At 39.0% G+C, this 25,308-nt stretch overlaps 1 protein-coding gene across 1 annotated transcript; it reads left to right on the top strand.

Annotated features, from left to right (window-relative positions):
• The first annotated feature begins 62 nt into the window (after window positions 1-62).
• Window positions 63-23,528, top strand: KLKB1 (kallikrein B1). Its single transcript, XM_034772045.1, has 15 exons — window positions 63-193; window positions 816-874; window positions 3,723-3,885; window positions 4,765-4,871; window positions 6,792-6,951; window positions 9,798-9,907; window positions 13,086-13,245; window positions 14,386-14,495; window positions 14,637-14,796; window positions 14,901-15,016; window positions 15,450-15,624; window positions 18,656-18,831; window positions 19,297-19,392; window positions 22,200-22,339; window positions 23,150-23,528. Exons 1-15 carry the CDS (start codon window positions 171-173, stop codon window positions 23,303-23,305), a joined length of 1,911 nt encoding a protein of 636 aa, XP_034627936.1. The 5' UTR covers window positions 63-170; the 3' UTR covers window positions 23,306-23,528.
• Window positions 23,529-25,308: the final 1,780 nt, after the last annotated feature.

Here is a 25,308-nt window from a genome sequence, read left to right on the forward strand (position 1 = left end):
CTAAGGATCTGGCCCAAAGACAGAAACAATGTTGACATTGTGAGTACCTATTAAAAGTAAATATTCAAGTCAGGCAAACATTGCATGCAAAATATTTAACACAACTGGAAGTGCTGGTTTTTACCCTAGCAGAGCACGCGCATTAGCCAACCAGCCAGAACTACTCACACATGTGCAACTATTGTGCTTTCAGGTAAATAACTTCCATTATTTTAATTGCTATCAAATAAAAGATTGGCAGTATCCACTACACAATGCATGTTGATCTGTTTATGGGTTGTGTTATATTGCTGACATAAACATTCATTTGCTGCTCCTAAAATTTGCAGCATAAAATTTTTAGAAGTGAAGAATTTAAGATTCATTTTGTAAGATTTTGCTAAAATACTAAGGATGAATGCAATGCCTACATGGTTGCTAGCAGCTGTTTAGATTAAAAACCATTTGGAAATAAATGACTAGCAGGAGATGGTCATATTGGTAATACTGAAATGTATAATTAGCAGGCCAGTTTGGCTCTCAGTTTAATCAAGGGAAAATCCAGGGTAACTCCATTGGAGAGCTGAGCAGAGTTTGTAAATGTAATTCATTCTTGCAGTCATAAACACCGTATGAAACTTCTGCTGCTAATGCATGCTATTGTATATACCAGCACAGTGATTCCAATTGTATCCTATGACTTTGCATGTTATTTAAATGACTGTCTGACAGCACATAAATCACCCAATAATGTGTAGCTCTACCACTCTTTAAGATTAATTGCATCACATGTTAATTATATCCTAAAGAAACATTTTGATGTACTTATTTTTTAGGATGGCTTGGATTTATCAGACCTTTAATTTCATTTTCTTATTCACTTCGGTTTCCAGTGGTAAGTTTATGCATACTTTCTAAAATGTGCACACAGAGTAATATAATTCTTTTTAAAAAGTAAGAGTAAGGGGAATAATATGTATGACAGTTTAAATACTTGCATGCAAACGGAGGGTCCTAGATTCTGATACTCTTACCCCACATTGAGTAGTATCCTATTCAATGAGCAATCCCCTTGAATACCACTTGAAATCATGTTAATAAAGATTGTACAGCCTGGCCTGATTCTACTCTGTTACACTGATGTAAATTAGGAGTAACTCCAGTATAACTCTATTATGAACCAGTGCAAGTGAGATTAGAATCAGACCAAGTATATCTAGCCCAGAACATTAGGGCCAAGATTCTTTGCTGCAACTGAAGAGTGCATAGCACAATTCCTGTGGGGAGGGGCTCTAAGCCACCTCTTTTGCTCCCATGATCATGGGCTGACTTTCCTCCTGGCCAGTCACCCAGTGTAAGTTAGAGCAATGTAAAGCTGCTGTAACTTGTGCTGGCTGTCAAGGGGTCTGCATAGCAGGAGCAGGAGATTGCTGTGGCTTTCCAGGGTGTGAGGAAGCTATAGACAAGTCTCCTTTCCCCTGGCCACTCCCCAGTGCTAGCAGGTAGGGGGAAGGGTACAGTTTAAGAACGGTTCAGCCAAGCAGCCATATTGAAGAGAGAAACTTGGCCTAAAAATCAGCAACATACTTTTAAAAAGCTTCAGTCTTACACATTTCTTTTCTGTGACACTATTATGCTTTTTTAAAAAAATAGCTGAGGAAACAGTTCAGTAGCATCCTTATAACATCTGCTTATTATTAAATGGAAAAGTCTATTGTAAGAAGTCTGAATAACTCTAAAACCATTTATCTTACTGTGCATTATGGTTCTGTTGAAATAGCTGAAAGGTAGCAATCAGAGGAAAGTAAAACTCTTGTGTACATTTTTCAATGTCAGCATATGTTAATGATTTACTTCATTTGATTGGCAAACATTCCATCATGTTTCCACAATGAGCACTATGCCAATAAGTTAGGAGAAATATCAGCTACAGTTTTATGCTTCCTAATGAATTATCTATTTTCACACAGGATGGAGTTAGCTAATAGAGTATTTAACAAGAACAGACTGACAGATTCATCTAACATTTTTAAATAAATGTATTATTTGGAGTGGAAGCTCTAGAAAACTAAAGACTTTGCACTTTGTCAAAAGGTTCTGGAAGCAATGCCCCCTACTATATTAGAGCACCCCAAAATCAGAATACTAAATTCTTAACTTCTTCTGTAGTCTTACAAAAAGGTAAATAAGTTACTGAGCATCTGAATCATAAGATAATTTGTACTATTTTAAAAATGTATTTACTGTGTTAAATGTTTCAAATTGTAGCAAATGGCATTCCTTTTGTTGTCACGATTAAAGCTTATGTAAATAAGTTCTAGTGATAATAATGCATTTTGATATTTTGAGAAAACTAGTAAATACACACACACACACACACACATCATAGTCACATTCTGTATTTATAAAATGCTTTTTTGCATAAACAAAGAGATACACTTATTTTTTGACAAATTGTGAAAACCTTGCAAATAACCAAAATAGCTTGGATCCTAACCCATTGAATTCCTTTAAAATATGTATTTTCACTGATATGCCTAAAATATATTTTATAATAATTTGTATTAATGGGTCCTACATTTAATATGTTAGGGGATAAAAATGGTTTTAAAGTCCTGGAAAGGGTTAAGATTTAAAGAGTTTAACTGCAATGAACATTTTTAAAAGGGTTAAACTTAAATTTATTTAATTTTTTTATTTTGTTTAAGTGTTTTGGACATAGTTTTCAATTCAGTGCGAAGGCTGTCAAATAACAGAGTAATCAATAACAGTAATCAATTTAGTAAATATATTTCACTGGAATTTCCTCCCAGTCCATATAGAATAGAATAATTTCCCTTTATCCATTTTTTTCTTTTAATAGTAGAACTGCATCCTGAGCAAAACTCTCTTATATGTACACATGGATATACATAGCAACACTTCTTAACACACCAGAGGGCAAAACAACTAGCAGCATAGTGTATGCATCTCTAAACGTGCATCGTGTGTGTTTTAAAACTGAGGGCAGGTCTATGGTAGAAGCACTACATTGGTGCCGCTGCACTGCTGTAGTGCTTCTGGTGAAGATGCTGTATGCTGATGGGGAGAGCGCTTTCCTGTCAGCATAATTACTCCACCCCCATGAGAGGCAGAAGCTATGTCAGTGGGAAAGCGTTTCCTGCCAACCTAGCGCCAGTGTAGACAATGTTTAGGTCGATCTAACTTGCATCGCACAAGGGTATGTTTTTTCACACCCCCAGTAACGTAAGTTAGATAGACTTAAGCGGTAGTGTAGACCTGCCCTCAGATTTAGCACCTACCCCTTCTTTGAAACATATGAACAGTTCACTACAGCCATTATTGTATCATTCACATATACAAGCTATGTGGATGTGTTTTGCTGTAGGAGCATTAATACATGCTTGATGATGTGTGCCTACAAATTTGAGATTATATTATCGCTCTTTAGGTTCTCTACAGTTCCTAAACTTTTACTTTTTCACTTCGCTTCAAGTTCAGTATTTAATTTTGTGTTTAGAGAGTGTTTTGTTCCTTGGTATAAAGCAGGTAAAGCTAGATTCTGGATGGATTAAGAGGAAATAGAGGGTCCATCAAAAGTTGGAGCCAACTGGAGTTATGCAGATTTCTACTACCTGAGAATCTGGCTCCGGGACCCTGCCTTAGTCCTCATCTGGTCAACATAGTGTGAGATTTACCACCTGCAGTAACACAAACTAATGCATTTCACTATTCTATATCAGAATGTATAACTCAGATCTATGAAAATATATACTTCCAAGGAGGAGATGTGTCTACAGTTTTCACACCAAACCTTGATTACTGTCGAATAGTGTGTACTTACCATCCTAGGTGTCTGTTGTTCACCTATCTTCCAGCAACGTGGACTAAAGATCCTGCCAAAAGGTAACATACCATGTCTCTGTAACAGAAGCAGATTTGTCTGTGCTACAGATGTGTAATGTATTTTAGGCATTCAGCACCACTCCATCGATGTAATATTATTACATAGGAAATGCTGAAATGTGCTTAAAGGAAGAACACAATGGTGGCTCTCACAGTAGAAGAACAGGTTGCTTTGGGTAACACACTCACATTTCTTTAGACATGATCATCTAAAGCAGCATTTCCCAAACCTTTGGAAGCTGAACTTTCCCTTCAGGAAAGGAAACCACTCGTGCACTCCTTCAGATCTGCTGTGTGTTGTTAAAGGCATACTCATCTTACTGTATACATCTTCTTTAGATACTCCCTTCCCATATCTAACCCATCATGTGTCCCTGCCCAGTGGGGTGTGTCTCACACTCAGGGATATAGCAAAAAGGATTATGGTTAGACCCCACCACACAGAATGAATTATTCTAGAGGTATTTTGCCTCCATGAGCCACATGGCCTCCTGGAGTCCCCACATGAATAGTAATTGCTGCCAAAAATGGAGCATTGACTACACAGCATGATCCAGCCCCAAGATTTCAAATCTGGAAGCATTTGGTGCCAAGATATAATGATGCTGGGGAATTTGGGAATGCCTAGATTTCCTTACCCCAGAACACCCTTTATGCTGGAAGGGATCAGGAAGGGCTAGGTTAGGGGACTCCATAACTGCTGCCTTAAGGCAGTTTTAATTCTTCTTGTACCAGAAGGGGCTAAAATGGGGCTGAGGAGCTGGCCCTGAAAGCACATTTTGCTCTTTGAGAATAGAAACATAACACTGAACACAAGCTATTTCCCTTGCGTTTGGGCTTTGGCGGTTAATTTTACCTAACACTGCTTTTTAAATACAGGTTTACCTGCTTCTTGAAAGACAGTGATACTGAAATATTGCCAAAGGTGGGCATGGCAGGTGCAATCTCTGGACATTCCTTAAAACAATGTATCACACAAATCAGGGGTAAGATATGGTTATTCATCTACTGTGCAACTAAATCTATTTTACACCGTGTGATACACATCAAATATTGCAAAGAGCTAGAATGGACTAAAAGAGGAACCAGAAAGATAACCATGGTGGATAATCACTTCATGGGAACTCTTTTCAATAACAATTGACAATTCCTTTCCTAGCTTCTTTTTGAATCCCATCTCCCTGACTTCTAGATTCCCAACAACAAGGTAGCAAGGAAATCCTGTTAGTACAACCTTATTCTTCCACTTGATTTAATCACAACGTGGAGCATTCTGCACTTCTGTGCTGTAGCTCTCCAGATTATTCTCAAATATATCTTGCTTCTCCATCTGAGTGCTCTACTGGCATTTTTACTCCATCCAGTTGCTTATGAAATATTTGGCAATGCATGCCCTATAGTTCTATGGAGAATATGTCAGTCAAAACAGAAGCACACAGTATTGGCTCTCTGTTGTTGCTGTGTGGTGCTCCCACCTTGATGATGCCCTTTGATAATTCATTACTGAGTTAATCTTTAAATATTTAACCCAGTCTGGGAGTCAGCGTGCCATATCTAAGACATATCAATGGATGCGTGTTTTAAATCCATTATTAAAACTTCTTCATACCATCATCAAGATGTCACCAAGCTGAGACCAGTGCTCAGCAGAACAGATTTGGCATGATTGATAAATGCTTTTGCGGCACATGCGAGATTATATTTTTTGCAATTATTTCTTTTAAGAACCCCTTGCTGATATTGGGCCAAGCAGAGTCTGGCCAAACAGGGCACAACTCTGTTTTCTTCATTGGAGAGATGCCTGCTTACATCAAGGTTAAATGGGGCCTATTATATACCACTAGGCTGCAGCTTATTCAAAATTCAGCATCTCACCTCTTACAGGCACTCATCTGATAGAGCATTCACTACTATCTTGAAGTCCTTTTTTGTTGAATTATGTACTGATGCCAGAGTTATTTAACTCATATTCATAGTTCTAAATTGCTTTTGCCAAGTCTAATAGATCTTGCTATGAGGACATTTTTCCTGCTGTTCCTTCTAATTAATGCCTCTGGAGTTATTCTGGAATCAGGCTAGTGTAGTTCAAATCAAAATCTGGCCCTTTCTATTCATGATAAGGAAACAGCTCTGGCTAGCTGACAAATGTGTTGGGTGAATACCAACCCAGTGTCCCAAAATGTAAAAAGTAAAACCTCCATCTACTGGGGGAAGATTTATTTCAATTTCTTTGGTCCAAATTCTCCCTTTGGATGCATATGAACAACTCCTATGGACTCCAACGGGAGTTGGCTATTGTGTCTGAGGACAGAATTTGCCTGTTAAAAGTGCTGGTTTATGCTTTGTGAATTTTGAAAGTAGAAAGACAAACTCTGATGTATCAACGTGAGCTGCCACATGGCTGAAATCCCATCATGGTGACTCAGTGATCTGACTGTCCTCAGCTCTCTCCTCTTGCAAAGACACAGATGCATCTTTAAGACCAGATTCTGCCACTCTTACTTGTATGAAGTAGCACCTGACTCTGTCTGCAATCCCAGTGTTATGAATGGGGCTATGTACAAAGTAAGGTGCTACTCAAGTGTATAAGAGCAGCAGAATCAAGTGAGTAAGGTTGCTTCATGTGAACTGCTGTATCTTTGGCACTTCCAATACCGAATGTCTTCAGAATAGTATCAGAGGGGTAGCCGTGTTAGTCTGAATCTGTAAAAAGCAACAGAGGGTCCTGTGGCACCTTTGAGACTAACAGAAGTACTGGGAGCATAAGCTTTCGTGGGTACTTGCATCTGAAGAAGTGAGGTTCTTACCCACGAAAGCTTATGCTCCCAGTACTTCTGTTAGTCTCAAAGGTGCCACAGGACCCTCTGTTGCTTTTTTCAGAATAGTAGTTTGTTTGTATTCCCCAGCTTGCAGCATGGATGTCCATACAGGATTGGATATGCAAGGAACAAATTATAATATAACTACTGCTGACAGCTATCAACAGTGTCAAAAGAGATGCACCAATGACTACAACTGTCAATTTTTTACGTATGCTACAGGAGCATTTCACAGTGCAGACTTTCGGTAAATAACATTTTGACTCTTCTAACTGAACAGCAGTATGGCTTAGCACTGTAATTCAAAGACAAAATTTAAGAAAAGGGAAGCTAAGGAAATAGCATTTACATTGCATTGTTCTCTTTGAAATGTAGAAATTAATCACAAATATATCCTTTTCCTATTCAAATCAGGTCTAGACTTATTGGTAGGAAAAGGTCTGTAGTGGTTTAACTTGGATTTGTTCCTGGATGCAAAGGAAAGCTTGGTATTACAGTACTGGAGAGTCTAAAATGTAGGGCAGATGTAAAGATTTCAAGTGATATTGGCTATCATTCTCTAGTTAATTACAAATTATTGCCACCCCCCTTTTTCAGTGTTCCCATCTGTGAAATGGGGATAATGATACTTCATTCTCTTGTAAAGTATTCTGAGATCTCTGGATGACAAGTGCTAGATAAGAGAGAGGTGTTGTTGTTGTTAAAATTGTTAAATTCTAATCTTATTACTAGAGTATTTTGTTTTATTTAATAGAAAAAGCAATTGAGGAAGCTATGTCCCTGATCCTTCACTAAGCTCCATCTGCACAGCACCTGAACATTGTCCCACTGACCTCAGTGGTTAAAGGGATCCACATGCATTCAGCTCAGTGCAAGATCAGGAACCTATGATGAATTTTAAAATTATTATTGATTACTACTATATTATTGTCATTATTGTTACTATGATTAAAGTTTATGCTATTGTTTCTTTGCTGGTATATTTAAAAATGTAAGTTAAGTTTCAATGATAATAATACAACTTCTGATGCTCTACAGAAAACTTTGACAAATATTCGATTCCTATCCTATTACTCTATATTTGAACAGCACAATAAGTTCCTGTTCTTGGTTGTCCCTTAGGCATTGTTACAGGTCAGGGCAACTGCACCTATATTCCTCCCTGTAGTCCACCAAGGTCACCCACTCTAGGTGCCTTCTCCTCCACTGTCCTCTTGAGTAGCAACCTGCACCTCTCACACTCCTCACTGGGGTTTTTCCAGGATGCACAGTTCCATGCCTACACTGTGATATTCCCAGCAAGCCAGACTGCTTAAGCAGACCAGTGTCCGTACTTTGCTTCCTCTCCAGAGGCTATGAACAGAGTAATTGCAAGCAGTTACAAGTTATCACACAGCTTTTTTCTAAGCTAGCACATTTATTTGTAAGGTAAAAGCATTACAGAAAAAACATAATAAAAGAACTTATAGATGTGCTAAAAAGCTTACCAGCGGTCACCCATTAGTTTTATGGGGATCTAGAAGACCAAGTCCTTCCAACCTTGATGCAAGGGTTGGGGTCCCCCGTTGGACAAAAGGTCCTATCATCCATTTTCTGGATCAGAAGGAAGGCCCCAAGTCAGTTTAAACTCAGGTTATTTATCCAAAAATTCATTTTTGTCTGGCACAATTTCAATATAATCCTCTGAACTCCCAAGCCTCATATCACATCTCTCTCCTAGAAAGGTTACATACAATCCTGGCCCACAAAAATACATAAACTTTGCATTTAATAGAATAAGGTTTTTCAAGGATATCGCAGGAAATTGCCATGTTTGTCACAGACACTACCATAATAAAAATAATTACTAATAATCAAATTGCATTATTAGCAAATATCTTCTGTATTTTTCTGCCCCATCGCATATTTTGAGAAATGTACATGAAAGTTGGACCTTTTAAATATAATGTTTTATTGCTTTCATTTCCCAACACAATATGTCAGTGTGTTAATTTGCCAACTTACATTTTTAAGGCAATATTATACCAGATACTTAATAGAGACAATAATAATTTTCTGCTAACAGGAATATTGTGTCAAGTATCAGAGGGGTAGCCATGTTATTCTGAATCTGTAAAAGCAACAGAGGGTCCTGTGGCACCTTTAAGACTAACAGAAGTATTGGAGCATAAGCTTTCGTGGGTGAATGCCCACTTCATCAGACGCAGGAGATATTGTGCTGTTTAATTAGTTCATGCTTGTAAAATGCTACTATATAAAGTGCTAAGGTTCCCCAATGGACACCATATCCTGCAGTAGCTGTGGGTCTGTAGCTCTCAATTTCCCCATTTATTAGGCTTAAAGTCCCTTGCAAACTTTTAAAATGGTGACAATTTTGACCAGGTATCTGGGCTCCGCTTCTTCCCCAGTATTTGGCTGACTATTCTTCCTCTCCTTCCCATACATTTCATTTAAAATGCACCATAAAGAATCCTCTTATTAATCTTCCCCAAAATCCCAGGGAAGGCTCAGTGCATAGTGGTGAATCAGGGTGAATGGGGTCACTTATTGCTGAGGACTGGAAAACTCTGGTTAGTGCTCTATAAAGTGATTATAAAACAGGGTACCATGAACTGGGACCTGAGAAGTTACATGATTAGTAGTTGTACTGTGTTTGTGGAGGGAGGGATAGCTCAGTGGTTTGAGCATTGGCCTGCTAAACCCAGGGTTGTGAGTTCAGTCCTTGAGGGGGCCACTTAGGGATCTGGGGCAAAATGAGTACTTGGTCCTGCTGGTGAAGGCAGGGGGCTGGACTTGATGACCTTTCAAGTTCTAAGAGATAGGATATCTCCATTTGTGCTGTGATCCTGTCAGATCATACAAGCTAAACAGGGTTTAGCTAATCAGTTGTTGTATGGGAGGCTCTGCCAAACACCTTACTGCCTGTTGTGTACTGTGCTGGTGCAAGAGCAGAGAGCTACCTTGCGCAGGGAGACTTCTCCAAGGGCCATTTCTGCCAAGTTTAAGTCCACTCAAGCAGCACAAAGTTGATTTCCTGGATTGAAGAATCTGGTTTGTTGTCCTACTAAATATGTTTTTTTCCCCCACATTCAGTAACAAATGCTTCTTGAAAAATAGCAGAATGGGAACACCAACCAGTATAAGACTGCTTAATAATGTTGTATCTGGATTTTCATTAAAACCCTGCCAACTTTCTCAAACAGGTAACTATTTACATCTCTATTGATTTAACTTAGATTGAAAGGAAATGGAATAACAAGATATTCTGTAAAGACCTCATGTGTACAAGTGTTATATGTACAATGTAAAAAGACAGTAGTATCAACTCATTCCATTTTTGGAACCTGTAGCTAGTAGCCTATGTCAGTAAACTTCAAATTACAGGTTCTGACTCTTTTAACTTTCCTCTCTTATCATCGCTGTGGGAAATGCCTTTAGAAATGAAGATCTCAAAATTTTGTTTTTGTGTTTTACTTTTGTATCATACATACAAAAATTGTAAGATAAAATTCCAAAAAAGTCAGAAGATCAGGAAAAGACTAAAGTGCGCTGCTTCAAATTATGTGCAGTGTATACACTTGGGGCTTGGCTACACTATTGCTTAAGTCAATGTAACTTACGTCACTCAATGGTGTGAAAAAGCTACCCCCTGAGTGACGCAAGTTGTATTGATTTAAAGCGGTGTCCACACCACGCTATGTAGGCAGGAGCTGCTCTCTCTTGACATAGCTTCTGCCTCTCATTGAGGTGGAGTAAATATGCTGATGGGAGAGGACTCTCCCGTTGGCATAGTGCATCTTCACCAGATGCGCTACAGAGATGCAGCTGCGCCGATGTAGCGCGGAAGTGTAGACTAGCTCTTGAAGATCTTTAAAGCAAGCATAAAACTGACCAGAGAATAAGTTTTCTGTAAAATGTGGGAATCCTGTTGCTAAGCCTAATGTATGATTTGAACCTGTTCTTACTATCCAGGCAAAATTCTCAGGACTGTAGGCTGAGATTCTGGGTATTATTCCCTCCTGTACTTAATTGTAACATCCTGCTTCATCCTTTTCTTATCTTTCTCATCCTCCTTATATTGTCTGGCATTCTCCTATCTTAGTTGTGACATTTTTCTTCTTCATGCATTATCTTAGTTCACAGATTCATAGACTCCAAGGCCGGAAGAGATCTCTGTGATCATCTCTCCTGTATAACACAGGCCATAGAACTTCCTTCACTAGAAATCTCTTCCAATAACTGTAATGCCATTTTGTATTTCTTGATCTTTCTTTTATTTGTCCTTTTCTGCATTAGAGTGTCTTATCAGACTCTGCTAGTCCCATTATAGAAATATTCTCAGGAAATGATCTCAAAAATAGTGTAATCCAACTCTTTACAATATTAATATGAGCAATGATGACACCTGCTCACTAAGTACAGCAGATAATGAAGAGGAAGTGGGATAGGGGTGTGAATAAGGGAGAAGATGTTAAGAGGTATCAGTGCCCATACCAGCCATAAAGCAGAAGCAACTAAGGAATGGCTTTTCACATTGTCCAGTTTTAGTTTATATTAAATAGACACACACATGGATATGGAAGAAATTCCATTGACATTTAGTGAATCACACTGACTGGTTTTGGCCATCATAGATGGGAGGCTAAAATATATGGCAATATAATGTGTTTTTAAGTATGAGAAAAAAATTAGATCAATTTGAAATCTTATCAAAAGAATTGCATGAGTTACAGTAGTTGTGATATCACAAGCTGAAATCAAACTACTAAATACATTTGAAAAATATTAGGGCTGTCAAGCGATTAAAAAAATGAATCGTGATTAATCATGTGATTAATCGTGCTGTTAAACAACAATAGCATACCATTTATTTTAAATATTTTTGTATGTTTACTACATTTTCAAATATATTAATTTCAATTACAACACAGGAAATAATGCTGCCTGCTTCTTGTTTACAATGTTACCTGAAAGTGAGAACAGGCATTCACACGGCACTGTTGTAGCTGGCATTCCAAGATATTTATGCTTCAACCACCACTCCAGAGAACATACTTCCATGCCGATGATGGGTTCTGCTTGATAACGATCCAAAGTAGTGTGGACTGACACATGTTCATTTTCATCATCTGAGTCAGATGCCACCAGAAGAAGGTTGATTTTCTTTTTTGGTGGTTGGGGTTCTGTAGTTTCCGTATCAGAAGGTTGCTCTTTTAAGACTTCTAAAAGCATGCTCCACACCACATCCCTCTCAGATTTTGGAAGGCACTTCAGATTCTTAAATCTTGGGTTGAGTGCTGTAGCTATTTTTAGAAATCTCACATTGGTACTTTCTTTGCATTTTGTCAAATCTGCTGTGAAAATGTTCTTAAAACTAACATGCTGGGTCATTGTCCAAGTCAGCTATAACATGAAATGTATGCAGGTAAAACAGAGCAGAAGACATACAATTCTCCCCCGAAGGAGTACAGTTACAAATTTAATTGATGCATTATTTTTTTAACGAGCATCATCAGCATGGAAGCATGTCATCTGGACTGGGGGCCGAAGCATGAAGGGGCATACAAATGTTTAGCATATCTGGCACGTAAATACCTTGCAACGCTGGTTACAAAAGTACCATGCGAACGCCTGTTCTCACTTTCAGGTGACGTTGTAAGTAAGAAGCAGGCAGCAGTATCTCCTGTCAATGTAAACAAACTTATTTGTCATAGCGATTGGCAGAATAAGAAGTAGGACTTAGTGGACTTGGAAGATCTAAAGTTTTACACTGTTTTGTTTTTAAGTGCAGTTATGTAACAAAAAAAAATCTGCATTTGTAAGTTACACTTTCACAATAAAGAGATTGCACTTCAGTACTTGTATGATGTGAATTGAAAAAGACTATTTCTTTTGTTTATCATTTTTACAGTGCATATATTTGTAATAAAATATAATAGTATAAAGTGAGCACTGTGCACTTTGTATTCTGTGTTGTAATTTAAATCAATATTGAAAATGTAGAAAAACATACAAAATATTTAATACATTTCAATTGGTATTCTATTGTTATAAGTGCCATTAATCGCAATTAATTTTTTTAATCGTGATTAATTTTTTTGAGTTAATCACGTGAGTTAACTGCAATTAATTGACAGCCCTAAAAATATTTGTCTTTTTCCTTTTGCTTCTTGAAATAAATGAGAAAAGAAAGAAGGAATGAAGGAGCACAAAGAGAGATCTTTTTTTAAGATGTTCATAAAAATATGATTTCTTATTAAAATCTTATGATATCCTTCAAACACGGAGGAAAACTAATGAGGCTTGTATATAAATGCATCTCAGTATTCTGATATCAAAAATTACTAGAGTTTAGATATTTTTTTTTCTTCTTTTATACAGATTGTCGTATGGACATTTTTCAACAAATAACATTTTCAGGAATTGATCTTACAAGTGTTTTCACTCCCGATAGCTTTGTATGTCGAACGATTTGTACTTATTATCCAAACTGCTTATTCTTTACATTTTTTACCAGGGAATGGAAAGTAGAAACACAAAGGTGAATATGACAGTTAATTTTTAAAATTCTAATTAGAAGCATTAAACATACTTATGTCAATTTTTAATAACAAACAATAAAAGTTCTACTAATATAGCTGTGGGAATGCTCACTAAAGTACAGCTTTACAAATGTTTTATTCATATGTGTTTGGTATCAAAGGGGATATTTAATCTCTCAAAGGGCCAAATTCTTTCCTCCGATGTGCACAGAGGGCTGTTATTGAAATTGCATATCTAGCGGCACATACCATAAAAGTTAATCAGAAAATACATATCAAAGAGGGAATAAACTTCCAATTCTCCTAAATAATCAAAAGATGAATCCTTATTAAACTTTTAAAACAGGTATCTGAAGCTCAGGCTCTGAATGAACCCCTCTCTCTTGGCTTCAGAGCCCAAGCTCCATCCTGAGCCACAACTTCAAAGCACTGTCTACACAGCTATTTATAGAGCACTAGTACAAGCCCCACTAGTCTGAGTCCAGGCTGGGTGAATTTCTGCTGTGGGCTGTGTAGACATACCCATAAAGTCTTATGTGGAAAGAATGTTGAGGTCATAGGTGACAACTTCCTCAGTTCCCAGGGGGTGCTTGACCCTAGCTTTGCCTGAGGCCCTGCCTGCACTCCACCCCTTCTTCCAAGCCTCCCCCCATGCCTGCCTCTTCCTGCTCCTGACACTGATCAGCTGATCATGGTGTGCGGAAGGCACTGGAAGGAAGAGGGAAAAGCTGATCAGCGGGGCCGCCAGTGGGCAGGAGGCGCTGGAGGGGGGAAGAGGGGACAGCACTGATCGGCGGGGCCACTTTTATATCTAGCACCTTAGATGTCGAATCATGGAACCTTAGCATTCTCTTAATGTCTTTTTATATGGAATTATTTTTGCAGAAATGTAAAACAATACAGATAAGGAGCTTCACTTGCTAGGACTTGGAAGTGCTGCTGCTTTTCAAAACCTTGGTAATAACAGGCCAGATCCTCAGCTGGTACAGCGCCGCGTATGCCAATTTACACAATGTCTAATTTCCCTAGAGCCAGATTGTGCAATTTACAGTTTGAGCTACACTGCAGGGCATTTAGTTTGGGAGATCAGTGTTTGGACATGTTCAATGACTTAATACTATTTTTAATTTTTCTTTTAGAAATCTTTGTTTCCTTAAGACCTCAAGAACTGGGGTACCAGATGCACCTGTAGAAAGGGAAAATGCTATGTCCGGTTTTAGTCTTCTAAACTGCAAAAGATCTTTTCCTGGTAAAGCATGCATTACAATAAAAACCCACATCAATTTAAAATGATTAATTTTAATAAGCAATAGAAAATTAGTCTGAGAATGGAACACCAGTGCAGGGAACATGTTGATTTATTGACATATGCAATGTTAATGCCTTACAGCCTGCCATTCACGCACTTACACGGACACAAACTTTTTGGGAGATGAATTGAATGTTACCTATGTTAAAGGACACAAAGCTTGTCAGCAAGTTTGCACAGACACAATCCGCTGCCAGTTTTTTACTTATTTTCCACTCCAAGAATCATGCAACAAAGAAGGGTAAGATAATTTTTTGTATGTTTTAAAGTTTGCTGAAGAAGTCATACAGCAAGTATATTAGGTAAAAAATTATAATTTAATCTGTATATTCATTTGATCTACAGTAAATGCAAATGCTACTTGAGAATGTCCTCAAATGGATCCCCAACTGGAATAGTGTATGAGAAAGGAAGGATCTCTGGCTACACATTAAGGTTATGTAAAAGAAAAGCCAGCACTGGTAAGCAAAATTTCACTTAATAAAGCTGTGCAAAGTTAATGGGCAAAATTCCACAATGGTGTATAGCTCCATTGACATCAATATGAGTAAACCTAATTACCACCATTACTCACATAAATGGTATCTTTTTCCATGAATAGTCCCACAAGGTGTTACTCCACAAGAATAAGAGTGGCAGAATTTAGTGGTAAATAATGTGCATGGTCTTAAAACAATAGATTTACACTGAGATCATACTCATAAAGGGATCAGAATTCAATAGGTGTCACTCTTCCTCTTAGTACTTAGCTGATGCTCCAGACTTGGCTGAAATTCCACTGGTGGGTGAAATGTTTCCGACATATAGTTCATGTATCATTTGCAGAACACTTTCAGATCTTTTGGGATGCAAACTGCTAAATAAAGCTGTAAAGGCTTTTAATTCTTTCCATAGTGTGTATGCAACCACCTAAACCAGATGACAGAGTTGTCGGAGGGACAGATTCTTTCCCTGGTGAATGGCCATGGCAAGTGAGCTTGCAAGTCAAGTTATCTACTCAGAGACATCTCTGTGGAGGGTCAATTATCAGCAATCAGTGGATTCTAACAGCTGCGCATTGCATTGATAAGTGAGTACTACTCATAAAGGAATGAAATAGGGTAAGATTTTTCTGACATCATGTGAGGTCTCAGGTAACACCTGTCTTTCACAAAAAATAAATATAAATAGTAAAAATGAGGAGTAGGGAGGAAGCAACTATTTTAATGAAACCTAAAGATGAGATTTTTAAAGCAGAAAATTCTGGTTTCCACAACAACTGGAGCTCAGCACTATTGTCCCGTATGAGAAGACACTTCTTGTACCAATATTTGCAGTCATTTATAATGTCTTTTAAAACCCCACAGACTGAAATTTCTCAGGCTTGTTTTCAGCTCAAAGGTGAATTTCACTGGAAAATTTTGTCAAGTTTTGTGTGGCCACTGTACAGTGAGTGTGAAAAAAAAATGTATTTTTCACCAAGTTATTCCCCCCCCCCCCAAAGGATGTTGTGTTCTGAGGGCTTTTGTTGAAGACAAAAACTGTCAAAGACTTGGACATGAATGGAGATTAGTGTCTTTGACATGTTTAAGAAAGTTTGCCTACAGATAAAGTGTTGAATAATTGCATACTGTGTTGAACATGAGTTGTATGCTAATCTCTGGGATTGCTCTAATATGTTCTAATCTATGACAGCTGGTTATAGCCCCTGGCTTCTTGTTGCCAGTTGAAAATAGCTAGAATACAGCAGCACTGTATCCATGCACTCTTCTTCCCACAGAACATCTCCCAACGCTGACTGTGAGACATAGGAACTAGCTCTTTGCTAATTGAGGACTCTGCCATGCTAGGGGAACTCTCAGCTGGCAAGATCTGGTCAATTTTAATTCTGTTTGCCTGGAGTAGTGTCAAGGGTCTGGAGCACCTCAGAGATTCTGCCGTACTCTGTTTAAAAGGTCCTGGAAACAGGGCCGGCTCTAGCCACCAGCAAACCAAGCATGCGCTTGGGGCGGCACATTTTCAAGGGTGGCATTCTGGCCATCTCTTTTTTTGCTTCGGGCAAGCAAAAGCTAGAGCCGGCCCTGGCAGCAGCAGCACGTTGCCCTGGGGCCACTGCGGTTCGTGCTGCAGGGGAGCAGTGCCCGCACCTTGTGGCTGGGCCAGGCAGGCTCTTAGTGGGGGACATTCGGGCAGGGGGCCGCCCCTCAGGGCACACAGAGCCGCCTGCAGATGCCGCAGGGCGGCTGCTCCCCCAGCGCTGCAGCCGGGGCTAGGCGAAGTGACCCGAGCCACCCAGGGACTGTGGCAGGGCAGCCAGAAGCAGCAGCGGGGCCATAGAGGGCGGGGTGCTGCCGTGCGGGGCCCGCATCCCACTCTCTGGGGCTCCGCTCCACTTCCTCTAGGGCTACCCTGCCCCGGCTCCTCAGCCCCCTGCCGGGGCAGTCCCCCAGCTCTGAGGGTTGGGCTGAGGCGTGGCCCAGGAGCCCCGCTGCTTACCCCGACCCTGCCAGCGCTGGACTGGCTGGAGGCGAGGGGGGAGCGGGCTGAGTCAGCACTGGTGGGGGGGAGCCCAACGCTGGGGCAGCAGGAGGTGCGGGGACGAGCCCAGAGGCGGGGGGGAGCAGGGGCGGCCAAAATTTTTTTTGCTATGGACGGCAAAAAAACTAGAGCCGGCCCTGCCTGGAAACAGGGACTTACACTGGAACTAATCTCTAGAGTATAATTACTAGGATGTTACATTTGAAATGCTTCAATTTAAGTGACTAAAACTTCTTTGTATGAATCAGTTATTTTTATGTTCTAATTATTAGTGATTTATAAAACTACCATGGAATTTAGTGTGGCCAGCAAGTACTGAATGCTAGAGTGCATAGAAACATACAATACATACCTTTAATGGTTGACAAGTTTGTGAGTACACATGAAGCCATTAATATTTTGGAGACCAGATATAGATAACTGACATTCAGCTGCTCCCTTCTCCTCGTTGTGTTGTCTACATTTTAAAAAAGCAGCTCATCCTGTCAGTTACTGATGAAAGTGCTGTCTCTGGATGCAGCCCCCAGTGCTGTGGGAACCATGCTGAACATGAAGGAGATGGCAGGTGACAGGCCCAAAAGAAGGAGAGCATTGATCCAGTAACATGGTTACCTTTAGTCACATGGACCCCAGAATCAGGCACCTTACTCTGCAAGTAGTCTTACCTAAGGGTGTCAAACTCTGGCCCAGAGTGACAAGTCCAATAGTGTAAAGATTATCTTTATATGCATGTTATCAAAAGTTTATTTATAGGAGTAGAATCTTACCAATATTTTAGAAGAGAAAAGGGCACCCTATTAAAAGAAAAATAGCTTTATTCTGTTGATGGAAAATTAGTTAACTGATATTTGTCAGTTCACATATAAACTTTCTGTAGCAAATCAATTTAAGATAATTTATATTACTTAATTTATGCACTTACTGAACTTTTAACAATGACTTAATAGTATAATACTGAAATCAAATAATCTCATACAAAGTCACTAGTACATGCACTCCTATGAAATTTGAATCTAGAGAAATGAACTGGAATTTTTCATATAGCTCTATGTAATTACATTTTCTCCCCTACATTTACAGCAAAATTTTTTGTGGTAAGAGTCATCTTTATATTAGATAAGTCCTTGAATATACTTTACTGGAATTTACATTTCCAATTCTATTTTGGCTAATAAAAAATGGCACACTGAAGTCAATGAAAAGACTCACATTGACTTCAGTGTGGCTTGGATCAGGCCCTTAGAAAGGAAAATAAGGAGAGAAGAGACTAAAAAGAGACCAGAAGGGAGAGATAGAAAGAAGATGAAAAAGGATCAGAAAGAATGGGAATATAAAGGAGAGAGAAAGCTGATGTGAAGATGGGAATATAAATGAGAAGTGGAACAGGAGACATGCAAAGCAGAGGAGAGGGAAAAGCCGAATCTCTTTTTAGTTTGACACTATGAAAATGCAGCAATGGAAAGAAAGGCATCAGTGCTTGCTTCTGTTCACCCAAGGGTAACTGAAAACATTGGCACCTGCAAACAATATAAAATAGTGAAATTCTCTGAACCTGAGATTGCTTGTTTGTCTTTTTCCTTTAGTCTCGAGAATCCCAACATTTGGCGTGTTTATGCTGGCATTTTAAAACTATCAGAAATAAATGAGGATACACCTGTCTTCAAAGTCCAAGAGATTATTATTCACCCTCAATATGTGATCGCAGAAACTGGATATGACATCGCCTTAATGAAACTTGATAAGCCTATGAATTTTACTAGTACATAGAATATTATATTATAACAAAATTATTTCTCTAAATTTGGAAGCTTCGTAGGGTGACCTAATAGCAGGTCTCAGCACTGCTGTGCATGAAGCTAGGGTTCCTTTACTCAAATATACAGCTTGTGGGTTCTCAGGGGAGTAAGAAGCTGGGAATGGGCGACAGGGGATGGATCACTTGATGATTACCTGTTCTGTTCCTTCCCTCTGGGGCACCTGGCATTGGCCACTGTCAGAAGACAGGATAGTGGGCTAGATGGACCTTTGGTCTGACCCAGTATGGCCGTTCTTATGTTCTTATGAGACTCATCCTGTCCACACTGGACAGGAACATGGTGGCACTGTACAGTCTGGAGGGAGAAGCCTATGGAGAAGAATAGCATCAGGGCTTCAATGGGGACACAAAGAACCTTAAAGTTAAATCTTTCTTCAAACTAAACTAATATTTTTAATTAAATTTTAGATTTACAGAGTCCCATATGCTTGCCATCAAAAGAAGAAACAAACACAATTTATACCAACTGCCAGGTGATCGGATGGGGTTACACAAAAGAACAAGGTACAGACAAATATTTAACTCATGAATACCTATATTTTCAAGAACCATGTCATGCTGATACCTGTGAACAGAAACTGAGGTTTCACTTTACATGTAAGGCAGTCATTTGCTCACTATTTTACTTATATGAGCTCCCATCAGAATGAGTGTGCATGAATAAGACTATTCCTAAACTATACAAGGACCCTTTAGATTTATACATATACATCTTCTAGAAGCCTTACTGATGTTACAACTGGGAGTGCAATTTACTCCTTGTGTTGTGTCACTTCACATTGTATTCTCAGTGAATTCCCAACAAGTCACAAATATACGTCACATACACTGATGGAAATGTGATAATGAGGTAAATGATGCCAATTTGTTGGTCCATAGGATATCCATCCATTCCATAGTGCATCCATATACCTGTTCTACATTTAGGGCCTGGTCCTTCAAATGTTTACACATTTTAATAATTTTTCTTACATGGGGCTAGATTGCGAACCCCTTACTCATCCTAGTGAGCAGTTATTCACATGAATATTTCCCCATAATCATTGTGAGGAGATAGTTCACAGTCTAGCCTATTGAGTCAAGGCACTTTAGCAAACCTCCATATCATGGCAGGAAATAGGGTGAGGGATGATATCTTAAATAAGTGACTCTCAGAACATAATTATGATGGGTGTGAAACTCTTGTAGAACCCAGAGTGAGGGGAAAAGAGCTGATTGGCTGGCTGAGCTGTCAGTCACCCAGAGGATCTTCTCTTCCTATCAAATGATTCTGGATAAGGGAGCCCTTTGTAAAACTCCCCAGCTTCCAGTTGAGACTGGGAGTTGCATAAGGAAGGGTCAGTTGGAGGAACCTGGGCCCGCTGGAGTTATGTTACAGAATATATTCCTTTAAAAATTATTTTAAAAATTTGAGCTTTTTTTTTTTTTTTAAAGAACCCTTCTGAACTGGGTCTTGCTACTTATTGGACAACCTTGCTGCTGCACTTTGCCAGAATTATATAGGTATGGCTGAGACCTCACTGAAAATCAGGTCCTTTTTTTCAATTCACTGATCTACAGCTAAAAAAAACGGAGTAAATTTTTTGCTAAAAAAATATTCACTTTGGGTTGAAATTGCCAAAGAAGAAGGTGTTGGTATCAAAGTAGAAGTTTCCAAAAAGTTATAGGCATATGATATGAATGTGTGATTCTGATATCACTTATTCAAATTTTACATATTTTAACTCTTTTGATTTTTATTAGCTGCACATTCTTCTTTCAATTCTTATACATTGGTGTATATATGATCAGATTCAGGGCTAGAGTATTTTTAAAGAAAATTCTGTCATGATCTTTGTTACAGTTATTGCAATCAGGCAACCACTATAATATGACCCCAGCATTGCCCCCAATTCTTTTAATCTCCATTATAAAAAGTGAGTATCAAAGACTTATTAAACAATTCTAAGTTTATTGACTAAAATCACAAGAGGTTACTCACAAAGACCCTAATTCTGTGATTTAAGAAATGAAAATGCTTGAGAATACAACCTTGATCTGAAATGCATGATTTTAGTATGTTAAGTACAGAAATCCAGTATAATTTTTTAGTTTCTAGCTGTTCGTTAATCTAGACAACAATATGTAGCTAGAATAGATATTTCTCTCTCAGGCTGTCTAAAGAGCAAGCCCAGAAACAAAAAGATTGAGCTTTGTTTTGTTTGTATAGCCAGTACCTTGCTTTTGAACAATAACATATTAAAATCTTTTATGTTCTAATATTACATAGGGATCGCTCCTTCACCCACCTTCCTACTCTGATTTGAGAGCTAATGTTTAATGTGAAATTTGATGAATTTACATAAATAAAATAGTCATTAGATTAGAAGGAATCTAATGTATAAGTGCCTCTATCACTGTTGTCAGTTTTAATGCATGCACATATCTGCATGTGTTTAAATAGCTGGGGTCTGAGCACCACAGTTGTTGCAGCTGGGGAATCTAGATGCTACTGTAATACAAATACATAATTATTAATAATATGCAGTGCTCACAGCTACTTGCAAAAACAGGACTACAGTCTGCAAGTGATCCTCTCCTGAAATCCTCAGGGAACAGTGGATTCACAGTTAGCTACATAGGGAGTTCTGAGGATTGCACAGTAGCCAGTTGCCCACATGGTGTGTTGATGCAAATATGGAAAACAGGGTAGATATTAATATGGTGCATAACTGCATTGTCGGCATGGGTGTCACTGAGTGCAGCATCCACAGTGAGTAGCCGGTGATAACAGGTGCCTCAATCCAGCACCTTAGCAGCAATATGGGGGAGGTGAGGAGGAACCCACACGTACTCAGTGGGGACAGACAATATGCTGTGTGTAAAGGACATTAAGCAGTACCAGAGCAAGCAGCATGGTAAATTCAAGATATAGCCATGCCACACACCATAGCCTGTTGCATCACACCTAGAGGCCACACGAATAGTGACCAGGGGCAGCCTAGTATGTGGCTAGACAGGCAACCAGAGGCACCTATAAATGGTGACATGTAACACCTATACTTCACCTTTATCCTTTCTCCCATGGGGGCTGATGATGTACCTTAACTTGCCATCCCGTGCCGGCTCTGCAACAATCCATGGCATTACTCTGGATTTACACTGTGTTGTCTGAGCAGAATCTGGCCACTCGCAAGTTCATGTTGAGTTGGTTCTTGTTCAGTGTGCCCTCTTTGAAATAACTCTATGTTGGGATTCCTAAAGTTTTATTTTCCTTGTTTTGATACAACTGACACTTCTGTGATCTTAGCCATGTGTTGTGTTGCTTATAGATCAAGTGCAAGATATTCTTCAGAAGGCTACTATTCCTCTAATATCAAATGAAGAATGCCAGACAAGATACCAGCAGGACAGAATAACCGACAAGATGTTATGTGCTGGTTATAGAGAAGGTGGAAAGGATGCTTGTAAGGTAATGGGATGATAAGTGCACAATCATGCATTCTAATCTCTGGCTACAATCTTGTAGCAACACTTTAAAAATAGCATCAGCTATTAAGAAATAGATGGGTGCATGGATATATACATGGCTATAACATAAATTCTCACTTGTATCTGCCAAAAGCATAGATAAGTGAGACAAAGATGGAACCCTTTTCAGCTAACACGCAGGGACAATAATGCACCTGCTTTTTTGGCACAGTAGCGGTGGGGAGGAGATGGTCTCCCTAACAGAGGACAAACCAGATAGAAAGCTTATGTTACATTTGATCTTAGTCAAAAGGCTGAGGACAAAGAGATGTTAAGATCAAGATCACAAGATAAAAGCCTGCAAATTGGCATCTTTTTTCCTCTCACTAGCATATAAAGGAGAGGAAACCCTAATTAGAAATTCAAATGTATATTTTCATTAGGCTTTAAACAAGAAGATGTAGATGTTGGTTGGAACTCTGCTGGATAGTGTTAAGTAGAAATTTGTCTAACTGAATGAAAAATATGTAGAAGTTAACTTTCCTGAAACACATGAGCCTGATACAAACTCCTGTAGCCCAGATCTTCAAAGGCATTTAGGTGCATACCTCCCATTGAAATGAGTTGGAATTAAGCACCTAATAACTTTGTGGATCTGGGCCTGTGTTATGCAGTGCAATTCCATGGAAACGGATGGATTTAGAATGGTCTGAAATGGGAGAAAGTTGTGGTGAATCCGGCCCTTCTTTGTAAAAGAAATACTAACCAAAACCATCTTTTGCACATCCTGTCTTTTTCTTCTGTGATACAGGGAGACTCAGGTGGGCCCTTATCATGCAAACATGAGGAAATCTGGTATGTGGTGGGCATTACCAGCTGGGGTGAAGGATGCGCTCGCCCAGAACAACCAGGTGTTTTTACAAAAGTGGCAGAATATGCAGACTGGATTCTAGAAAAAACCATGTAGCATAAGAAAATTCTTGAAAATATTTGGATACCTAAATCATGGCATGAAACATAATCCTGAAATTAATTTTGTGACACACGTTGAAATACAGTAAATTGTGGTCTTCTTTAATCTAAAGCACAGCAGATAGGTTTAGAAAGGCAAAAATGCAAGAATGAACTGATTTACAATTGTATGTAATAAGAAGAGTAATAAAAATAAAATTCTGTTTTATAGTCACTGATCTGGAATAATAAAGACTATGTTCTAAACTGTTGATTTCCACATGCATACCAATAATCATTCCACTGGATCTGGTCCCTCTCCCACTGAAGTCAGTGAGAAAATTTGCCTTTCTCATCAGTGAGAGAAGGATCTCAGCCTGGGCATAAAAAAGAGGTGAATGGACACAGGTACATTCTGGGTTTAGAAAAAAGCATAAACAATTCAGGACAGTCTTGGCTGATGCTGCCTCTACAAAGTTCAATAGTCATTAGCCTCATGCTGGGATTCAATATCAAAACATTTTTCAGCTCCTTTCTTGGGATTTTCATGGGCTCTGTTTGGTGACAAGATGGTTATTTACCATTGGTGATGTGAGAAGGTTAATAGGATAGGGGATCATTATTAGTGGAATATGTATTCTCCTGAAGTAACCTTTAGATTATTACGAGGAAGGAGGGCACACAATTTCAATAATTGTTTAGTAAACTTCATACAAAGCTTTTTCTATATTGCCCATCCCTGTAGCAGCTAAACGCTGCACAAGCAAATTTTTACATTGTGTTCTTTATATTTACTTTAGACTTATTTCTTCAACTTTTTTGTTTTTTTTTATGATGGATGAGAAGGGAATCTAGTCAGATCTCTTGTTGCTCCTTCAGGGAATGGGGTATTTATGCATCTTAACATTAGTACCACTTTACCACAGAGTACATCAAAAGAAAGGGCTACTTTTCTATAGTTATCCAAGTATTGGTGGATCACTAGGGATGCTTCATTGACATCAGTGTTGGCTGGTCAGGGAAGATGCATGATGCTTGTATCTTTAAGAACACAGGACTGTTCAGAAAACTGCAAGCAGGGTCATTCTTTCCCAACTGGCAGATTACTACTGGCAATATTGAAATGCAAGTAGTGATCCTGGGGGGACTCAGCCTACTCCTTGGTCGCTAGCTCATGAAGCCATACACAGAGCATCTTGGCAGCACCATGGAAAGATTCAAACTACTGGCTTAATAGTTGCAGAATGACAACTGAATGTGCTTTTTGGAAGATATAAGGGATACTGGCATTGTTTACTCACAAGATTGGATCTCTGTGAGAAAAAAAATCCCAATTGTTATAGCTACCTGCTGTGTCCTGCATAAAATCTGTGAGCCAATGGGAGAAAAGCTGTTGCTGGGGTGGAAGTGGAGGTGAAGTGGGCAGTTGCACACAACAAGGGAGAGCTGCTAGTATACTTGCCAAGCTGGGCAATCAGAAAAAAAAACATTTAAAATGTGCAGAGTTATTAAGGTGGGGAGTTGGCTTCTGGTCTCCCTGAACCCTGGGTAGTGGAATTCATAACTGTGACAAGAACAGTGACAGGCATTGTGGGACAGCTGCTGGAGGACTGTTAAAACTGACATAGGTAATGCAATTACCTCAATACGTCAATCACCATTCAACAGTGTTTGGGGAGGTGGTGTTCCTGTGGTCCTGGGCACATACAGCAGCAGGAGACAAATTTAAATGCACAACTAGGTCAATAAAAGGCAGCTTACATCGACTAACTGTGTAATGTAAACCAGGCCTAAAGTTACTTAACTTCTCTGGTCCTTGATTTGCCTATATATAAAGAGATTGGTATCCTTTTTCATGTTTGGTATCCTCTTTACTCTTAGAGTAGTCTTACTGAAATCAATGAGACTACTCATGAAGTAGGGTGCTAATCAAAGCCAGTAAAGGTATCAAAATCTGGCTCTCAATTCATGCTTTATAGTGTCTTGAGATCCTCAGTTTAAGTGCTTTACCTCAGCTTT

Source organism: Trachemys scripta, chromosome 5, assembly GCF_013100865.1.
Source record: "Trachemys scripta elegans isolate TJP31775 chromosome 5, CAS_Tse_1.0, whole genome shotgun sequence".
In the NCBI taxonomy this organism is placed as follows: domain Eukaryota; kingdom Metazoa; phylum Chordata; order Testudines; family Emydidae; genus Trachemys; species Trachemys scripta.

Excerpts from the sequence above, each read along its gene's own strand:
- KLKB1 (XM_034772045.1), top strand. The coding sequence starts at position 171 with ATGTGCAACTATTGTGCTTTCAG. Across the intron at positions 194-815 it reads TGCAACTATTGTGCTTTCAG|GATGGCTTGGATTTATCAGA; the intron begins GTAAATAACTTC and ends CTTATTTTTTAG. Across the intron at positions 22,340-23,149 it reads GTGGAAAGGATGCTTGTAAG|GGAGACTCAGGTGGGCCCTT; the intron begins GTAATGGGATGA and ends TCTGTGATACAG.